General features: G+C 44.7%; 1 protein-coding gene across 3 annotated transcripts in view; it reads left to right on the top strand.

Moving 5' to 3' along the window:
* Positions 1 to 925: 925 nt before the first annotated feature.
* The window catches only part of ptpro (protein tyrosine phosphatase receptor type O), a 40,232-nt gene continuing 21,261 nt past the window's right edge, over positions 926 to 19,896 (top strand). For all 3 annotated transcript variants that reach the window (XM_026146736.2, XM_026146735.2, XM_026146733.2), the window contains exons 1-13: positions 926 to 1,288; positions 10,499 to 10,760; positions 12,879 to 13,034; positions 13,959 to 14,111; positions 14,407 to 14,928; positions 15,007 to 15,168; positions 15,321 to 15,517; positions 15,646 to 15,766; positions 15,879 to 16,072; positions 16,158 to 16,269; positions 16,905 to 17,068; positions 18,503 to 18,623; positions 19,728 to 19,864. In XM_026146736.2, the coding sequence (XP_026002521.1) occupies positions 1,064 to 1,288; positions 10,499 to 10,760; positions 12,879 to 13,034; positions 13,959 to 14,111; positions 14,407 to 14,928; positions 15,007 to 15,168; positions 15,321 to 15,517; positions 15,646 to 15,766; positions 15,879 to 16,072; positions 16,158 to 16,269; positions 16,905 to 17,068; positions 18,503 to 18,623; positions 19,728 to 19,864 (2,526 nt within the window). In that variant the 5' untranslated portion in view covers positions 926 to 1,063. The remainder of the gene's footprint in view (positions 1,289 to 10,498; positions 10,761 to 12,878; positions 13,035 to 13,958; positions 14,112 to 14,406; positions 14,929 to 15,006; positions 15,169 to 15,320; positions 15,518 to 15,645; positions 15,767 to 15,878; positions 16,073 to 16,157; positions 16,270 to 16,904; positions 17,069 to 18,502; positions 18,624 to 19,727; positions 19,865 to 19,896) is intronic.

Here is a 19,896-nt window from a genome sequence, read left to right as displayed (position 1 = left end):
AGACTCATAATACAAGTCAGAGCTTTATAAAAAAAAAAAAAAAAGAAAGTTGTGTTTTCAAAATTGGAGTTCAAGTTATTTTTACTTCCAATAGTGTTAACATACTACACAGGTCATGAACAAGATTTCTTTTACATTTTTATTGTAAGTGGGCTAAATCAGTTAATTAAAAGTAGTGTAACATAAATGTAAATGCTGTAATTTGATTATTTTAATAAACCATGTAACTTGGATGGATTCGATGCTGGCGTGACCACAGTGCACACGTCTGATGTTGCTCACAGTGCTTCAAGGGACCGCTCAGGGAGTTCGTGTGTTCGCTCAGACACATGAAAAATTAGAGGGAACATTGGTCGTTAAAAACGGGCATGGGGTCATGCGTGAGAGATGTTCTCCAGCTTCTAATGGCAGACATGTTTTTGTCTCTGTGCTTGCACAGTGGTTTGTGTGAGGACGCCTGGCTTCCATGTGGAGACCGCTTCCTGTTCAGGGGCTGTTCATTTCTGTCTCCATTTAAAAACAGAAAAACAAATCTGTTTTGGAATCATTATTTTTACTGAGATCTCATTGTTGAGTACAGAGACAGCCAGACATGCTGGCTCTTTACTTTAAGTTACAGTTACTCTTGAGTTACAGTTGCTTAATCTCAGTTACAGTTACTTACTGTGAGTTATTGTTACTCTGAGTTACAGTTACTCTGAGCTCTGATGCAGTGAAGAGTGATCACTGCGTCAGTGAGCAGCAGAGCGATGTGATTTTAATGTGTGATGTGACGTCACGTGACGGTTGTGTTTTCTTCCTTGTGTTTTTTATGTTTGCGGTGAAATAAAGTTTGGAGACAGGATGTCGTGAGTAATTTCAGTCTGAGCGCCTCTCAGAGGGAGCTGATGAAGAGGAGGAGGAGCGGCTGCGGGGCGCAGGGCGGGGCGTCGGCGCGCAGCAGCAGCAGCTCCATCACCGACACCGTCACCGACCTGCTGGCGTCTGCGGGCTGCGGCATGGACCCCGCTGCCCGGCCTGTCTGTGAGTGTGGGCCGGTCCGGTGCTGCTTCCCGCGGTTCTGATGGTGAAGGCGGTGCGCGCTCAGAGAAGCGGAGCGGACACAGACCTGTGCGCGTGGCGCGGCTCGCGCTCCGATGCAGCAGCGGGAGGAGGAGGAGGAGGCGCCATTGTTTGGATGCGCAGCAGATTGAGAGGAAGAAGGCCAGGGATCGCGCGCGCTGACCGGGACACGCGCACCATGCTGCACCCGTTGTTCCTCGCGCTCCACCTGCTCTGCTTCACCCAGGTAAGGAGCCGCACTTCCGGCCGCAGCGGCTTTGTTCGACCGCAGGAACCGGGGAAGGGAAGGAGGGAGGTGTGTGTGTGCGCGCGCGCGCGCGGCGGACACGCGACAGCCAGCAGCTCGATGTGTCTGCGGAAAGTGGGTCAGTCGGCTGCAGCATCACACACACACATAGACTCAGACTCACACACTCAGTCTCACACGCACGCCACACAAATACAGACGGACTCACACACACACACACCCATACACACACAGACTATCACATTCAGTCTCACAGGCACACTGCACACACATGCGCAAATACAGACTCACACAAAGACACTTACATACACAGTCTCGCACACATCACACACACACACACACACACACACACACACACACACACACACACACACACACACACACACACACAGACTCACTCTTAGCTGGTGCATCTGGGTAAATCTACTTTACACTTACAGGTATTAGGAGCAATGCCTTTATTACTGCACTCCTGCACATGCTCAGTCTGTTCTTTGTAAAGTGACTGAGTGGTCATGTGTGAAGCCAGATGTTCCTGATGTTTCTGCTGAAGCCAGAGGTTACTATAGCACCCCCTGTGGGTGTAGTCCATCAGCTGTTGACATCATCACACAGACTCGTCCATTTGTGCTTGCTGTGTGTCGTTTTTGTGGGCACAGTAACACAAGTGAGGTTACAAAAACAGAGAGGTGCCTGACCAGTGATGATGATGTCACTTTTGTCATGCAGTGCTATTCACCGGGGTGAAGATGGCAAGATGATAATGGCCCTGTGACATGCCACCTGTGGACACTTATAAAGCACCCGTCGGTTTCACGGTTAAAGTCAGCCTGTTGTGAAGGACCAGCGAGTGTTGCGCTGATGCTGGACGACTTCCTGTCTGCGAGTTTCTGTTTCCTGTCCCTGTAAAATCATCTGGAAGCTGCAGACTTTTATTTCCTGTTCAGTGTCGAGATAGTTGTGAAGTAACGTGGTAGGTTTACAGTGTAACGGGTTCCCCTCCACCTCGTTATCCTCGCTATCCGCATGCGGCGTTAATATCCTGCTCTGAGCGCTATCTGATGCTCCAAGCTTCCAATTTCCTGTCTTCTGACAGCTGCTCTGATTCGAGGCGCTGAATGTAAAGAGTATGAAGAAGAAGAATTTATGAAGCATTTCCTGTTTCACTGACATCAGCATCTTAAGTTTTGGACTTTTATTTGGACATAATATGACGCACATTTTAACAAATGTAACCGTGTGAGGAACTTTTACTTTGAAGAATAAATGTTTTATCCAAATCCAGATTTGTTTTTATCCAAATCTCCTGCTTTGTCTCTAAAATTTCAGGTTTAACAGCAGCGTACTACATTGCCCACAATCCTAAGGAAGACGCTGAAATCACTGATATGTTGCAGCTGTTAGTAAAACATATTTAAAATCAGTGCCATCAACTGTGGCAGTGGGCTGAAGGCCTTGGGAAGGTTTTATGTGGCCCGTGATGAACAAAGACTGTTCATCTCTCCACTGCACCCATCCACTGTTCATGTTGTAGAATGAGACAAGCCTGAATCTCCTCAGTGCAGGTGTAATTTCAGGTCTGGACAGGAACTTTAACAGCTAAGTTAGCTAAGAGCCATGAGGTGGCACATTGAAATTCACTGTACTACTGTGGCCACGCCCCCCAGTGAAACCTATGTCTCAGAGGTCCTTCAGATGAAGCTGACCAAAAATGAAGGCGACCTGATGAAATGTTGAGTTTGGCACCTGAAAACTTCAGAGAACTTCCTGTTTAGCTGTTACTTATGTATTCTGGCTTCCTACCACAGTCCAAAGACATGCAGTTAGGTTACGTCTACACTAGCCCGGATAAAATGGAAAACGGTGTATACATCTGAAAACACTCCGCGTCCACACTATTGTTTTCATTTGTTTTCACAGAGTTGTTCATCCACATTGAAACGCAATACAGGAAACACGTATTGCGTTCAAGCAAGACAATTCGACCTGCCTGATTTCTGTCTGCCGTTTATTTACTTTTCGGCTCTTTGAAATGTCGCGGAAAAGCACAGAGTTTTTTAAAACAATGAGGTGGAGTTGTTGCTCCAGCGCCCCTGCAATCCTGAAAAAGATAAGCGGCAGAGAATGGATGGATGGATGGATGACTTTTGTACATGCGGGTGTAGAGGTGGGAATAGGGGGCGTGTTGTGGGTCCTATTAGTGTTTGGATGAGCTTGGAGTTCAGAGGTCAGATAATAACAGCGGTTTTTTGTATTTTTAGGAAATTGTTTAATGTCAATCAGCTGTTCTCATTATTGTGGCTGTGACATCATCAGTGAGATTTATGGGTGATGCGTGAGCCATCACGTCCTCAGATCTGCATCATGGTTCTGGGGTCACTTCTGGACTGTAAGCCCACAGTAACCATGTGGCGCCGGCTGTGACTCAGAGATCTGTTTAAGTCGGCGCTCCACACGGTCTCTGAATATTCACACATTCGTGACTTTAATGTGCGTCTTGGATTACGTTGGAGGGTTTATCCCTGTATGTGACAGAGGGCAATAATGTGAGGGCATAATCAGAGCGGCGGAGGGTTAACAGAGGCCCGATTAGAATTTAATCAGAGTTAGATCTGCAGAGCAAACACTGAGCTTCTTCTTTGAGCCGCCATGTCGCCCATGCGATTCAGCTGCAGCCGAGTGGAATAACAACGAGTACAACCTCAGACACCCAGAACAGAGGCTGGACGGGCTTCTTTAGGTCAAAGGTTTATAAAGAGCAAGTGCCAGAATGATCCAGAGCCAATCACCACACACGACCAGTCTTCATCCTTCCTCATCCTCTCTGTAGAACATGGAAGGTTCTTCCTGCTTCAGCCCTCTTTCAGAATAACAGTTATCACAGCTCGACTTTGGGTTTTTATCTCCCTACTAATGGGAACGTTTACTTTGAAAGGTCTTATAAATAAGATAGGCTTCCTGTTGGCTTTGATTGTGTAATCAGCTGATGGACCTTTTACGTGTTGTTAGTCACATGATGATGGTTATGGTGAGCTGATGAAGAGAAGGTGATTCGCCACTTTTCCTGCTGAGCTCTAATGAAACGTTTAGGAAGGTCACTAAAGAAGCTCCTCCACCTCCAGCTCCACCACCATGATGCATTGGGATCTGATGAAGGACTGAAAATGATCAACTTCACCCTGAAGCTCTGTGTCATTTCAGAATCCAGACGGTGAGAACAGAAAGCCTCCACGGAGGGACGCATTGTCATTGATTGGTCCACAGTTTCACATGGGGCCATCTGATTGGTTGAATCTAAAATATATATGGAGCTGCAGATCCTTCTGGATCTTTTCTAGTGACAGGCGATGAAAATGAGGTTCACTGAACCCCTCAGTCCACATTTAAGGTCAAGAAAAACATCACTTACAGTAACGTGTTGAATTTAATTCCAGAAGTTAACTTTTAGTTTCCTTCCTCGTGTTCTTTACCAGAGCGTCTTCACATGAGTTAAGACAAACTTCCCTAATGGACATTAGAGGAACTGCAGCTTTTGGAGTTGATACTTACTTATAAGAAGTTTCTTCTCCATTTTTTGATTACAGCAATGAGCCCCAGCCCTAAATGTCGGACATTTTACCTTATTGTGGTCACATTACCTCATTAGGCTTGTTATAGTACTTGAAATAATCAACCAATCAAGTCCCTGTTCCAGCTTCTTAAGTGTGGGAAAAACATTTTCAGTCTCTTTCTGTTTTTTTACAGATCTTGAGAGCCGTAAACTCGCTTCCCGGCGTTTGATGCCCGATGTTTGTACCTCTGCGTTCCGCTTCATTCGGTTTGGTTGTTGCAGCAGCTTCTTCTGTGGGAACCTGCTTTGGAGAGCTCGTTGGAAAGGTTCTCATTGTTCTGTGAATGAGGCAGAGAGCTGTCAGCCATCTTTTGTTATTCCGGTGAAAGGAAGCACCGCATGAAAAGACCTCTGAGCCTCACCAGGCTACATAAAGAAAAGTGGAGATTTTAGTGTAACACTCTTGTAAGAGAGAGGCCAGAAACATGATGAAGGAAAGGCCTCAGATTGGATTTCATCAGAAAAAAACACCAAGCTGAACTTTTCCACGCAGGAAAAATAGAGTCAAGAGGAATCTGCAGAAGTTGTGAGGCTCAGGTTGTTTTTAGAGTTATGAAATTTACCCTCACCAGACTACATTCAAAAAAGGGAAGATTTACTCTGCTCTAATCAAGCCAAAAAGTCTGAGGTGAGCCATAAAAGTCTGAAAAAAGCCCATCCAGAACACCCCCCCCCCGTCTTCCCCACCTGCCTCCACACAGCTTTGCAGGTTTGCATGATAATGCTGGCAGCTGCCTGAGGGTGAAGCCTCCCGACCCCTGACTCCACCCCCTGTTGGCTGTCCATCTGCAGCCATTCACAGGGTCACATTCATTCACTTACTCAGAATCACTTTCCCCTCATGAAAGGATGAGCTGGTGTCCTGACACAACTCTGAGGATTCAGTGTTTTTAGTTTTAGTTTCTACGCTCTGTTTGCTTCTTTCAGTTCATTTGTATTATTTAGAAATTTTAGTGTTACTTTAATTTTGATCTTTTTTATGATCAGCCTACAGTTGTAAGAAGTTCAGAACAAGTTTTACAATAGAAACACTCATCAGGACCTGATCATTAACACAGTTTAATACAGGGGTGTCCAACTCCAGGCCTCAAGGGCTGGTGTCCTACAGACTTTAGATGTGTCTTTGATGCAACACAGCTGATTTAAATGACTAAATTACCTCCTCAACATGTCTTGAAGTTCTCCACAGGCCTGGTAATGAACTAATCATTTGATTCAGGTGTGTTGACCCAGGGTGATATCTAAAACCTGCTGGACACCGGCCTTTGAGGCCTGGAGTTGGACACCCCTGGTTTAATAGAAGCCAAAACCTGCAGTTCCTCTAGCACCCAGCAGAGGCCAAAGCAGTGAGTCAGTCTCCATAGACTGTAATGTTAAAAACTTTACAGCAGAAATAAACATGTTTACAGCCTGATACAGAAGTGTTGTGGTCTCTATAGATAATTTCCCCCTTCATTACAACTGTACCAAACTTTTGTTAAGGAATAAAGATAAGAGTAAGTAAAAGAGAGGAATGAGAAGAAAAGCGTCTCTATACGCAGATGACACAGTTCTATATACAGGAGAAGAAGGAGACTAACAGTTTATCTGGGGTTTATATCAGGAGTTAGAGACACAAACAACTGCACAAGAGGAGAATATTATTGTAAGTCACCTTATTAACTTGCATTAGAGCTTAAAGTTTGCATTATTAGAAGCGTGGCCTCTACCTGCAACCTGCCTTATGTCAACTAATTTGAGTCTCTTAACTGGACCTCTGGACCATATTTGTGCTGTTGGAGCCTTTGGGAGCATTTTTAATTACTTTATCAGACCAATAATATGGCTGCTGTGAGATTACTGTACTAACAGGCTATCCAGGAAGTCTGAGCACCAGTTTTAGGAATTTATTTGGATGTTACCAATTAGCAGGCATCAGCGTCTGTATGTTGTTCCCATACAGTTTTTTCTAAGATGAGTCCAAAAACCAGTGACTGCTTCCATCTTTTATTTACAGTGTGTCGTTACAGACATTGATTGAAAGAAAATTGATCAGTGCTGACAGACCATTGATGTTGTTTTGTTCCTGTCTGAGTATGTACGGCAGTGCTTGACCCTCAGAAAGTCTGTGATCTGCAGAGAAATCGAAAACCTTTCTCTTTGGAAAAGTGTAAGCGGTGCTGAGTGTGTAGCTCTTGGAGCTGTAGGATTAGTTGGACAGTTAATGAGTGAACAGTGGGTGAAACTAAAGATAACCTGAGGAAATGTGTTGCAGGTTTTGATGTTCAGGCTCTCAGAGGATCTTCTTATTGACCAAACTCGCTGATCAGTGAAACAGCTGGGGTCATGTGATTCTGGCCCGATGTGGGGGCTGGGGGTACATTAGTAGCATTGAGCCCCCATGCTCTGCAGCGTCTCCGTGGTAATCCTGCTGCGCCGCCACCCACCCTAAACGTGGTGCTCCTTTCATCACTGTTGCCATGGCGACAGCAGAGCAGTGGAGCCTTGAATGAGTCAGTGTGGATTTTCTCTTCCACTCTCACTCAGGCTGATGTCGATGGTTGCAATGTGGCGACAGCTCGGGTTGTCACGATACTTGAATTTCTAACTCATCACTGATCCCCAAGAGAGTATTGCATATATGGGAATACTGCAGTACCACAGGAAAAATTAGAGGCTTTAGTGTTTTTCTTTTAAATAGAGACTGGAACAATACAAACAACAACAGAAGTAACAACAGTAACTATGTGACTGGTACTTTAAGGTTGTTTCTGTGCAGCTTCTGGTCGACTTTTCTGCTTCGGTCATAAAGACAAACCGGTCTGTCCACTGACCTCTGAACTTCCTCCTGAAGCTGTGCCTAGTGTTAGTGATGGGAGGGGTTCTTTCAACTCAGAATAGCTGTCTGATCAGATTGTAATTTAAGTATTGATTAATATCTGAGTATCAATTTTTGCCATCTAAAATAAGTTTTCAAAACTTGATTGTGTGAAGCTGACATATACATTCAGCTCATTTTGAAACTTATTTTTACTCTTGGAATTTGAACTGGATATTGGTGCAGCCCCTTAATTGGTCCTCTGAAACAAGCTGTTTTAGCTTCTCCCTGAAAGCACACTATCTTCTGATTGACTAACTTCACAGGCATGCAGAGGGGCAGCACCCAGAGGTTATGAGGTGTACTACAGTGAAACAATATATCCACGACAGATAATAAGAAAATAAAGAATAGGTACCCTTTAATTTAGAAAGTAGAAAGCGGCTTGTGGATTGTGATTAAATATGTTCTGGAGGTTCGTGTTCCCATTAGGATCAGCTCATCTACCACCTCCATCAGGTTATTGATTAAGCTCTAAACAATGAGAGCCATGCTCCACATATGAATCAAATCAAAACAAAATGACATAATCATGAATTAATTCTAAAAAAAAAAGTTTTGTTTTTCAAAATAAGGGCAACCTCCACAAGGTTGTAGATAGCTAAGACTTTCCACATTTTAAGAACTGAAGAAACCTCTTGAATAAGAGGTGAAATGCCTTCAAGAAATTTAAAGAAGTCCACCTGCCACCTGCTTGCTTTCCAAGCTCCTTAGATTATCGTGACCTTAATGACAGAAAACCTAGACAGACAGAAGAACAATTTCATTTTGATCCAACATCCAACTTCCTCCAAATACCCTGACTTCCAGCTTCAGGAAAGTAAAGAGGTACAGTTGAGTATCACCTGCATACAGGAAAAAGCTCAGTTAGATGTACTGTTGATGTAAGTACAGAAAAGAGGAGGACCCAGGATCGAGCCATGAGGTGCACCACACAGTCAGTTTCCTTTCCACAAACAAACCTATGTTCTTCCTTTTTCTTTATCTAACTCCACAAATAGACCTCAGCACCTCCTCCCCCACCTCCCTTCCCATCTTTATGGACCTGCTCTGTCCAAATACCGTACCACAGCAGTCATTAAGCCAGAGTGCCGGCCTGGCATTTTAAAAGGCCAAACCAGAGTAGGCTGAGCTTTTATTTGCCTCCTTTCTATAGAGAGAGAGAGAGAGATTTATCTTCTACAGTCTAATGTGGAGGCGTGCTGTTAGAGGAGGTGAAGCTTCGTAGGCGGAGGTCGTTCACAGAGAGTTTTAACAGCAGTTGAAGGAAAATACAAAAGTTTTATATCAGGCACAGCAATTACAAAGATGGCTCTTTGATAAAACTGATAGTTTTATTTGATTCTGCATACATCATACAGAACATTTCCCTCATCTCTTTAATGGCTTTTTGAGAGAATTTGTGTGAAACACTGAATGATAACAGTTTTATCATTTTTAGATCATATATACTGTATTTACACAGTGTGTTTTTGTGTTCTTTAAATAGAAGTCAATTGATGTTTTCAACCTGAGGGTTTGTTTTTTTTTCAGCGATCCAAATGTCTGTAAAGTCTAGATTGAGGTTACACTGTATTCTTATTAAGCACAGCGCTAAAAAGACAGTAAAACCAGAGCCTGTGTCCTGCATGGAGGAGTTGGGATAATGGTTGTTCTCAGCTGAAAGGTTCAGAAATGTTTCCTTCCTGGATGTAGGTCAGCTCCTGCTACACTTTACATTTACTAACATTTAACCCGCTTCGCTTTCTCTGTTTGTCGCTGAATATTTAACGTCCTCACGGTGTCAGGGTAGATTCCATCATGCCTCGGTGCAGCACACGTTCGTGACTGTTTGAAATGTGGGTCAGGTTCTGTGCGGATGGATAATCTGCTCCGCAGTCACAGCAGGTCGCAGTGCTTTCATGAAGCTGCTGTAGGCAATCGTGTCACTGAGCTGCTGCTGATCCACAAACAGGAAACACAGGCTCTAACCGACCGATCCGACCTCAGCCGGAGCGCAGCCGCTCTTAGATAAGATACATGGAAACTGACGGCACAATAAATACACAGAACCAAAACACACGAATCCAAGAATTAGTTTGACACTTCTGTATGGTTTTATCATCAGGAAGAAAAAAAAAACTCCTTTAAGGTGGAATCAGCTGACATCTCCTGTTTCAGACCAGGAACCAATCAGTGACCAGTATCAAATAGTGGGTTGTAACTGAATGAAATGTGTGGTGCTGTGATCATGTGATTCAATCAGCAGCGTGACCTTTATGCACACGGATGGTGCTTGGCGGGGAGTCGACCTCCTGATGTCAGATTTAACGAAGGCAGACCAGCCTGCTCAGCTCAGGACAGGAGAGACAAGAACACAAATCATCTTTGCGCTCAGTGTGAGAGGCTGTGCAGCTTTTGAGCTGTTTTCACTTTTGATTTCTTAACTTTCAGAAATAAATCATGTTCTGTTCCATGTTTCTTCCTGGACTCCACCAGAGCTGCTCTGCATTATTCACAGTTAATAATAATCCTTCTTTATCTAAACAAAGCTGTCTCTTTAATAACCCCTATCCGAGAGCCCACTTTCTTCTGATTGGCCTATTCTGGGAATCCTGTTGAGGGGCAGGATCCAGTGCGTTTGGGCCTCACCAGAGCTCAGCGGGTCAGAGTGAAAGGAGCTGCTTCATCTAAGCTGAAATAAACTTTAACCTCTTTGTTTGCTCACATTTTTCTTTTTCAGAGCATGACGGCGTTCCAGGCGACCGTAAACGACGAAGGTTTGATTGTGGCGACTTTGGATAGCTCAGACCTGCAGGAGAACGTCACGGCGTATGCGGTGCAGATCTCTGGAGAACCTCGAACCATCCTGATCCAGTTCGTAAACACCAGCGAGCCTCTGCTGTACAACGCCTCCTTCCACGGCCTCTGCTACACGGTGGGGCTGCTGCTCAGACGGGGACAGGCTTGGTCCCGCCCCATGAAGACAGTTGCCGTGCTCACGAGTAAGAACCTCTCCAATCACGGGGTTGGGGGTTCAAAATCACTGATTCTGATATTACAGGATCGCACCATGTTTAGCTGCTGGCCTTTACAGGAAATAAACCTGAGAGTCACTGCTTTCCATTTTTAATAACCTGGAACGTCATTTTGGACATTTCTGATGTTTTCTGATGTTTTTAAAACCAGTTAAACGATCAACTGAAATAATCAGCAGACTGTTTTTACCTTCAAATTCTCTTAGCTTGATCATCATCGGTGACTGCAGAAGTCAATGCTGTAAAAGTCTGATTTATCTGGATTATTCTGTAGATTTAAGCTTTAAAAGTGGTTGAGGTTTGTTTAATTGATTATGTGTAATACAGGAGCATACAGGGAGTGCAGAATTATTAGGCAAATGAGTATTTTGTCCACATCATCCTCTTCATGCATGTTGTCTTACTCCAAGCTGTATAGGCTCGAAAGCCTACTACCAATTAAGCATATTAGGTGATGTGCATCTCTGTAATGAGAAGGGGTGTGGTCTAATGACATCAACACCCCATATCAGGTGTGCATAATTATTAGGCAACGTCCTTTCCTTTGGCAAAATGGGTCAAAAGAAGGACTTGACAGGCTCAGAAAAGTCAAAAATAGTGAGATATCTTGCAGAGAGATGCAGCAGTCTCAAAATTGCAAAGCTTCTGAAGCGTGATCATCGAACAATCAAGCGTTTCATTCAAAATAGTCAACAGGGTCGCAAGAAGCGTGTGGAAAAACCAAGGCGCCAAATAACTGCCCATGAACTGAGAAAAGTCAAGCGTGCAGCTGCCAAGATGCCACTTGCCACCAGTTTGGCCATATTTCAGAGCTGCAACATCACTGGAGTGCCCAAAAGCACAAGGTGTGCAATACTCAGAGACATGGCCAAGGTAAGAAAGGCTGAAAGACGACCACCACTGAACAAGACACACAAGCTGAAACGTCAAGACTGGGCCAAGAAATATCTCAAGACTGATTTTTCTAAGGTTTTATGGACTGATGAAATGAGAGTGAGTCTTGATGGGCCAGATGGATGGGCCCGTGGCTGGATTGGTAAAGGGCAGAGAGCTCCAGTCCGACTCAGACACCAGCAAGGTGGAGGTGGAGTACTGGTTTGGGCTGGTATCATCAAAGATGAGCTTGTGGGGCCTTTTCGGGTTGAGGATGGAGTCAAGCTCAACTCCCAGTCCTACTGCCAGTTTCTGGAAGACACCTTCTTCAAGCAGTGGTACAGGAAGAAGTCTGCATCCTTCAAGAAAAACATGATTTTCATGCAGGACAATGCTCCATCACACGCGTCCAAGTACTCCACAGCGTGGCTGGCAAGAAAGGGTATAAAAGAAGAAAAACTAATGACATGGCCACCTTGTTCACCTGATCTGAACCCCATTGAGAACCTGTGGTCCATCATCAAATGTGAGATTTACAAGGAGGGAAAACAGTACACCTCTCTGAACAGTGTCTGGGAGGCTGTGGTTGCTGCTGCACGCAATGTTGATGGTGAACAGATCAAAACACTGACAGAATCCATGGATGGCAGGCTTTTGAGTGTCCTTGCAAAGAAAGGTGGCTATATTGGTCGCTGATTTGTTTTTGTTTTGTTTTTGAATGTCAGAAATGTATATTTGTGAATGTGGAGATGTTATATTGGTGTCACTGGTAAAAATAAATTGAAATGGGTATATATTTGTTTTTTGTTAAGTTGCCTAATAATTCTGCACAGTAATCGTCACCTGCACACACAGATATCCCCCTAAAATAGCTAAAACTAAAAACAAACTAAAAACTACTTCCAAAAACATTCAGCTTTGATATTAATGAGTTTTTTGGGTTCATTGAGAACATGGTTGTTGTTCAATAATAAAATTATTCCTCAAAAATACAACTTGCCTAATAATTCTGCACTCCCTGTATATGAAGGAGAATTATCCTCAACATGAGGATAATTCTCCTTAAAAAAAACCTGTTGTTGCAAGGATTAGGAAAATGTTATTATTTTTTAAATTTTGCATATTAGACATGTAGTTCAAATAAAGGGCTTACATCTCTGTTCTGTAGTTCTGTGATCGTGATGTTCGACTCAGTTTCGTTTGTCTCTTCAGAGCCGCTTCCTGTCCGCAGCGCTCAGATATTGGACTATAAGGAGGCTCCAGAGACTGGCGTGGTGTTTGAAATCGATCCTCCGACCAGAAACGTCTTCAGCAGAGTCAACATCAGCTACGCTGAAGGACAGGAGCGCCGATCGATGCTCTATAAAGGTAGAACATTTCATTCTGTTTGTATGAGTGGGTGCTATTTAGTGTAATTTAGTGTTTTGTAAACCAATATGAGCCTTCTGCCTGAATGTGAGGACAGTTATTGTAGTTCACAGTCTCACTGGGAGGTGAAGGCACGTGAGTAGCGATAGAAGAATGTGTCTGTCTGAATAAATGCCCGGCCCCTTCCAAACTGAAGATTCTGATTGGGTAGAAATCCTCCGGGGAACTCTGGTGCGCCCTTGCCTTTCTCTAATGGAAAGCATTTCTGAAAGCACGTTATTCCACTTAAAGCGGCTTGAGACAACTGATGTTGTGATTTGGTGTTATATATAAATAAAACTAAATTGAGCTGAACCAAGTTATTTCAAGTTTACCTGCACACACCTCAGTGGAGGCAAATATAAAGGAAAGAGGACCCAGGATTGACCCCCGAGGGACTCCATTTCAATTCAATTCAATTTATTTATAAAGCACCGAATCACAACAACAGTCGCCTCAAGGCGCTTCATATTGTAAGGTAGACCCTACAATAATACACACAGAGAAAAACCTAGCAATCATATGACCCCCAATGAGCAAGCACTTTGGCGACAGTGGGAAGGAAAAACTCCATTTTAACAGGAAGAAACCTCTGACAGAACCAGGCTCAGGGAGCTGCGACCGGTTGGGGGAGTGAGAAGGAAGACAGTGTAAAAGACATGCTGTGGAAGAGAGCCAGAGATTAATAACAAGTATGATTCAGTGCTGAGGGGTCTATTAACACATAGTGAGTGAGAAAGACCAGACCTGATTTCAGCTGCTCCAGACTCATAGTCGCTCAGTGCTTTGGTGTTCATGTCCTGACTGCTGACAGATGTTAACACAGCTCCAGGAATAAAGAGAGTGTTTTTGTGCTAACAGTTTCTTTCTGCTTGTTGTTTGTAGATTTCTACAGGGGGAAGACAGTGTTTAAGCACTGGTTACCGGGGATGTGTTACCGAAACATCACCTTCCAGCTGATCTCAGAGGCCACCGTGTACCAAACTGCACTGGTGACCCACAGTGACATCACTCACACACCGCTGCATCATCGGACAGGTGAGGCCCCTCCCACTGTGAGAGTCCAGTGCTTGCTCTGTACTGAGTAGATTAGATTGGCTCTGAGGCAGACCTTCCTGCATGAAGCTCTAAGTTCTACTTTCAGGAATCGTTGCCTTAGTAAATACAGTGATCAGGTCTGGAGAACATGGCGGCCCGGTTCAGAGGCCTCCAGCGAGGACCTGCTGCCTCATTTTTTTAAACAGTGATGTATGATGAGACGGGAGGAGCTTCGTCTGGCGAGCTGACTAGCCATTTCCTGCTCAGAATAATTCACTCCCCTCTCTCCCCCCAGTGCCCCACCCTCCCCTCAACATCTCCTATAAGATCATCCATTTGAGCCAGAGGGCAGCTCCAGGTCAGCTCCCCGACATGCTCCCACATGATAGTGGGCAGCGATCCCCCCGCCAGGCCCGGGACGTCCCACTGATGGAGGAGCGGGAGGAGGAGGAGACCCAGGCTGAGGAGAATACCTCAGATGAGGTAATAGGAGTCACTTACGCCCCCTTCAACTCCACAAAAGTGTTGACGGTGAGCGCCCCCATTGATGTGAACAACAGCCGCACGGAGGAGGCAGAGCCTTCGAGCTACTGGCTGGATCCGACGGAGCCATCTCCTGCCGACAAGGATGAGGAGTTCGTTAATGGCGTGCTGCCCGAGTACGAAGACTCCAACGAGCCGGGCTCGGCCATGGCACTCCCTGCCGAGCCTTCTGTCCTGCCCACCAGGCTTCCGCCAATCCTTTTGGAACTGCGCTGGCTGCCACCGCGCCCACCCACCAGCTACGACGGTTTCAACGTCTACATCTACAGAGATGGTAAGCAGGAAGCAGCTGAATAAAGAACATCTCAGATGTTCCCGTGTTGGCATCTGAACCTCTCGCTCTGCTCCTCAGGTAACTCGACAGAAACAGCGACGGTGGATGAAAGCACTCACGAGTTCTTTACAGAGTTAACGGAGCCGGGAATATACCGTGTGCAAGTGACCACACTGAGCTCGTCTGGAGACTGCGAGTCCCGAGAGAGCAGTGGGGACACTGCCTTCACCTTCTACCTCGGTAAGTGTACAGGAAGTGATTATGGCGCATGCAGCATCGTGTGGCAATAAAGGATGGATTCAATCAAATGCATCTTTGTTCTAGTGTTGTCATTGTTAACGTAATCCACTTCCTGTTGACCTGCTCCTTCGCTGGTTTATTAATGGTTACAGGTCCCAGCGGCGAGCTGCTGGAGGACCTGCGAGAGCGTCCTCAAGCCGTTAGCGTCAGGCTGCTGGACTCGAGCACCGCTGCCATCTCCTGGGCGCCATCGTCGCAGAACCACAATGGGAGCCTGGTGTCAGTGGTTTCCACCACCTGCCTGAAGCCCAGCCTGAGCCAGAGGATGGAGAACACCTACTGCAGCGAGGTATGGCACGGCACTCATCACTGGCCGCGCACCGCAGATTGAAGCTCACACAGGGGGGGGGGTCTTTTGAATAAATAATAAAAAAAAATTTTTAATACATATATATGTGTTTAACTATATAATCACAGGAAAACTCGACGAGTGACATCATCACCAACCTGACGCCGGGTGCTCAATACCGGGTGGTCGTCTATCACACCAATGGACCCCTGATCAGCCCGCCGTCGGAGCCCGTCATCATCGATATCGGTGAGCGTCACTTTATCACTTTATGCGTCTTTTTCAGTCCCACTTCCTGTTCACTGCTCCTGTTCTTCCTGTTCCACTCTTAAATCCCGCCTGTGTCGGTGTGCTGTGTCAGAGCCCACCGGCGTGCGCGAGCTCACCGTTTACCCCCTGAGTCCAACGGCGGTGATCCTCAGCTGGCAGCGTCCATACCACGTTGCCTTCAGGAAATACGTGTTGCAGACCTTCTTCTTCAACCCCGTCACGCTTGCCTCTGAGTGGACCACCTACTACGAGATCGCCGCCACCGCCTCCGTCATCGCCTCAGTGGTAACCAGTCTGTCTCCGTCACAGGAAACATTTCATGGCACCATGCCACGTCCACCTCACCGTATTTGTCTCTATTTCCTCTCAGAGGGTGACTGACTTGCTGCCTGCCTGGTATTATAATTTCCGTGTTTCCATGGTGACGTGGGGTGACCCACCGCTCAGCTGCTGCGAAAGCTCCACCGTGAGCTTCGTCACAGGTAATGCCTCACCGCTGCAAGGACGCTGCGAGGGAGGCTGGGCCAGGATCCAGCAAACACACTTAGACTTAAAAATAGAATAAATAGACTTTTAAATTTGTTTTTACTGATTTATTTAGTTTTTATATAAAGAGACATTTAGACACATAATTTCAAGCCATTTTTTCTTCATGAATATTTTTTATTCTTCTGTATTCATCCATCAGCTCTAAAAATAAATAAAAAATAAATTAAGAAATAAAAACATGCAAAATTAAAACACATTTTAGTGTTCAACATTTTAAATTTTTTTTTAAAATTTTGTTTAAATATTACTCAATTTGGTCACTCCCTGAAATAATACAATAAATATACAATTTAAAATTTATGCATAAAAATAGAAATAAATAAAATAAATGTATATTTTTAATGATCTAATTCATTTTGTTTTTATTTTATATCTTTTTCTGGGTTTACTGATAATGCAGCTCACAGATGAAGAACAAAACGCATAAATTTTTATTGTTTCTTACGTTTTTTGTTTTTTTTTAATTTTGGCTTTTATTTGCTGATATTTCTTGTGAAGATCCAGACGGCACATCTTTAATGTGTCTGCAAACGTATGATGCAGGTCTCCTTCCTCTTCCTCCTCTCAGCTCCCGAGGCGCCTCACATCTCCTCTGTGGATTACTCTCATGGCATTCTGTACGTCCGCTGGACATACGGCGAGCTCTTCATTGACCTGTCGCACTCAAGGATGCTGCACTGGCAAGTGGTCGCTGTCGGGAAGAAGGGACCGGAGAAGACGTACTCCGTTGACGTGAGTCCAGACACATCTGTCTAGGTGTTCACGACACTCTGAGACACGTTCTTGCTGTTTTAGGTGTATTTGTGCGTTTGTGTGGTGATGAGTGTGTCTCCAGCAGCAGCTCATTATTTCAGGGTCGAGCGGAGCTGTTATTGACTCTCTCCTTCGGGTTGGTTCGATGGTCTGATTAGCAGCAGGAGAATGACCTGCAGACGTCGCTGCTCTACGAGTCCAATTACCACCGTAGCCTGAGCTCGCTTCTGTGATCAAGTGTCTGAGGGTCCCAAGCCATGTTGGAGGTTTAATTGAGAGTGTATACAAATGGCGTGTAGATGTCAACTATATTCAGGATGTTAAGCAGTCTTCATTTCTACTAGATTGCTACTAATAGTTCTGATAAATGTGTAAACAATTAAACCAGCTTACAAAAACACAACAAACAAGAGAAATGTAACTTTATTTTGAAGAATTTATGTGAAATAGAAATCTCAGTAATGAGCATTGACCTCGGGGACTGAAACCAAAAATTACACTTCCTTTTCCAAATGTGGTCAAATGTGTATATAAAAGATGAGCATAGCCACCATGACATCATTCATTAGTTTTGTTAGCATTCTGGGCGCCAGCTCGTTGTTTTCTTGTTTCTTAAAATGTTTGTTTTGTTTGGATAAGAGGGTGGAATGCTAAGTTATCATCTAATGCTAGCTAACTTGGTTAGCATTGTTTAGCAAAGTTTGTCTCTATAATAACCTCACAGCAGCTTTATTATTGGTCAGATAATGTCATTAAAAATGCTCCAAAAGACTCCAACAACACAAACACAGTCCAGAGGTCCAGTTTGCTAAATGTAAGCCTAACTGACAGCTGGCAGCTACAGCCACCTGTCAGTCAAAGAGGCCACACCCCTAATGATGTAACCTGAGAGTTTCTGCGGACTCCATCACTGCTGGGGCCTCTGCTGGAGGTTAGAGGACATGGCTTTGCAAAGCAATGGCTAATGTCACATTGGTGATGTCCATCTTTTATATACAGTCTGTTCGGTCTTTGAGGTTGAATGTAATTTAAAATTATAATTAGATATAAGAGTACAAAGACTGAGTCAGCAGGTCTGCAGAAGTTTAATGAAGCTTCCACACTCAGAGCTGATCATTTATATTTAATCGTTAGTTCGTGGAAGCAGACGGTCACAGTGACTAAATGGAGACACAGACAGCTGTGAGGATTTACTGCAGGGATATTTTTAGTTTTATTCAGGGCAGATTAAAAAGATATTTTAGGAAAATACCTGCACTGTTAATCTTTCAGCAGCTCTGCGTGGGACAGAGGCAGAGCAGAATATGACCCTATCAGATGGAGGAAGGGGGCACTCAGGACTGACTGTGTGCACGCTGTTCAAGTGTTATTTACATGTTGTTTACGTGTTGTTTACATGTGGTGCTGTGTCAGGTGACTCGGAATGTGATGCGGGCAAGCCTCCCTCTGCCTCCTGGAGACATCTACAACCTGACGGTGACGGCATGCACAGAGCGCAGCAGGAACACGTCCACGCCAAACATCATCAAACTGGGTCAGCGAGTATTCACTGCAATTAACAAAGATATAATAACTCTAAGAAAAACAAAGAATACAAAGGTATTCACTGCTAACAGACTAACTCCCCCAAAGTTCCCAGAGTGCTTTTTCAAAAGAATCATCCCAGTTTTCTTGAGAAAGCATAAATGATTTATATTAGTACACTATAACTGAACAATATTTTCACCCCACTGAAAGGCCGACCTTTAACTCTGTAATTCTCAGAGCTGTAAAATTGAGTTAAAGGGAGGGTTAGCTTCTGGATTACACTCAGTATTAAACTCCAGTAAAAGTTTGAGCTGTTGTTGAGAAAGCATCACGCATTAAACCAAAGAAATCACTTTAGACCTGAGAAAAAGAATCAGTTATGCTCATAAAGCAGGAGGTGGATTTAGAAAATTATCAAGTTATAATGTTGAGTAATGAGGCTGCAGACTGAGAACAATTCCACTTCTGCAGAAGAGACACCTTCGTGTCAGACTGAAGTATGTTGAGGACGATCTGGGGGCAGATCTGGAGGAACCTGAGAGGTTCTCCAAAGCAGAACGGGCTGGGATCATTTAGGAGATGAGTGTGAGACACTGAGCAGGCTTTTTTTTTTTTTTGGAATACTTTAGTTCCTGTGTGCAAATTACAACAATGTAAGCATCCAAAATAAAACCAGGATGTTTGGAAGAGCTGTGCAGCACTTCTTTTTCATGGGGGTAAAAATTCTGTCCTTGTGATAGGATGACGTATAAAACGTGTTTGCTGTTTCTGTCAGTTTGTAGAGAGATAATTGAGAAAATGAAACACTGGGCTGCAGGAGTTTTAAAACGTGAAGGATGTAAGTGGGAAAGACGTCTCGGTGCTGATCGCCGCGCGGCAGCCTCTCTGCTTGTTAATCTGTGCTGTGGGTCTGAGGTCAGACTCACAGAGTGAACATGAAACTTCATTTTCTCCACTTCCCCTTCTGAGCGTATCAGACTATTTCAGTCCTCCTCAGAGGAAGTGCGGGGTCTTTAGCAAGCTTCGGCTCGGCTCGGCCCTGCAGTTCACCACTGCAGTTCGTCCTGTACTGTAAGCTCTCGTGAAGGGTTTTCACTGCTGTTTCCTGCAGAGCCGGCTCCTCCCAGATCGCTGTATGCCGTCAACGCCACTCACTCGTCCGTGACTCTGCTGTGGACCGAGGAGGGAGTGGTCGACTATTACCAGGTCCTCTGCAGACCCAGCAAAGCCAGCAAGGAGCAGCTCAAGGTAAAAGTGCTTCAGCCATGCTCTATATCAGC

The sequence above is a fragment of the Astatotilapia calliptera genome, chromosome 17 (assembly GCF_964374335.1).
Source record: "Astatotilapia calliptera chromosome 17, fAstCal68.1, whole genome shotgun sequence".
Taxonomy (NCBI): domain Eukaryota; kingdom Metazoa; phylum Chordata; class Actinopteri; order Cichliformes; family Cichlidae; genus Astatotilapia; species Astatotilapia calliptera.
Note: the sequence above shows the minus strand (reverse complement) of the source record. Positions and strands in the feature narration are given on the sequence as shown.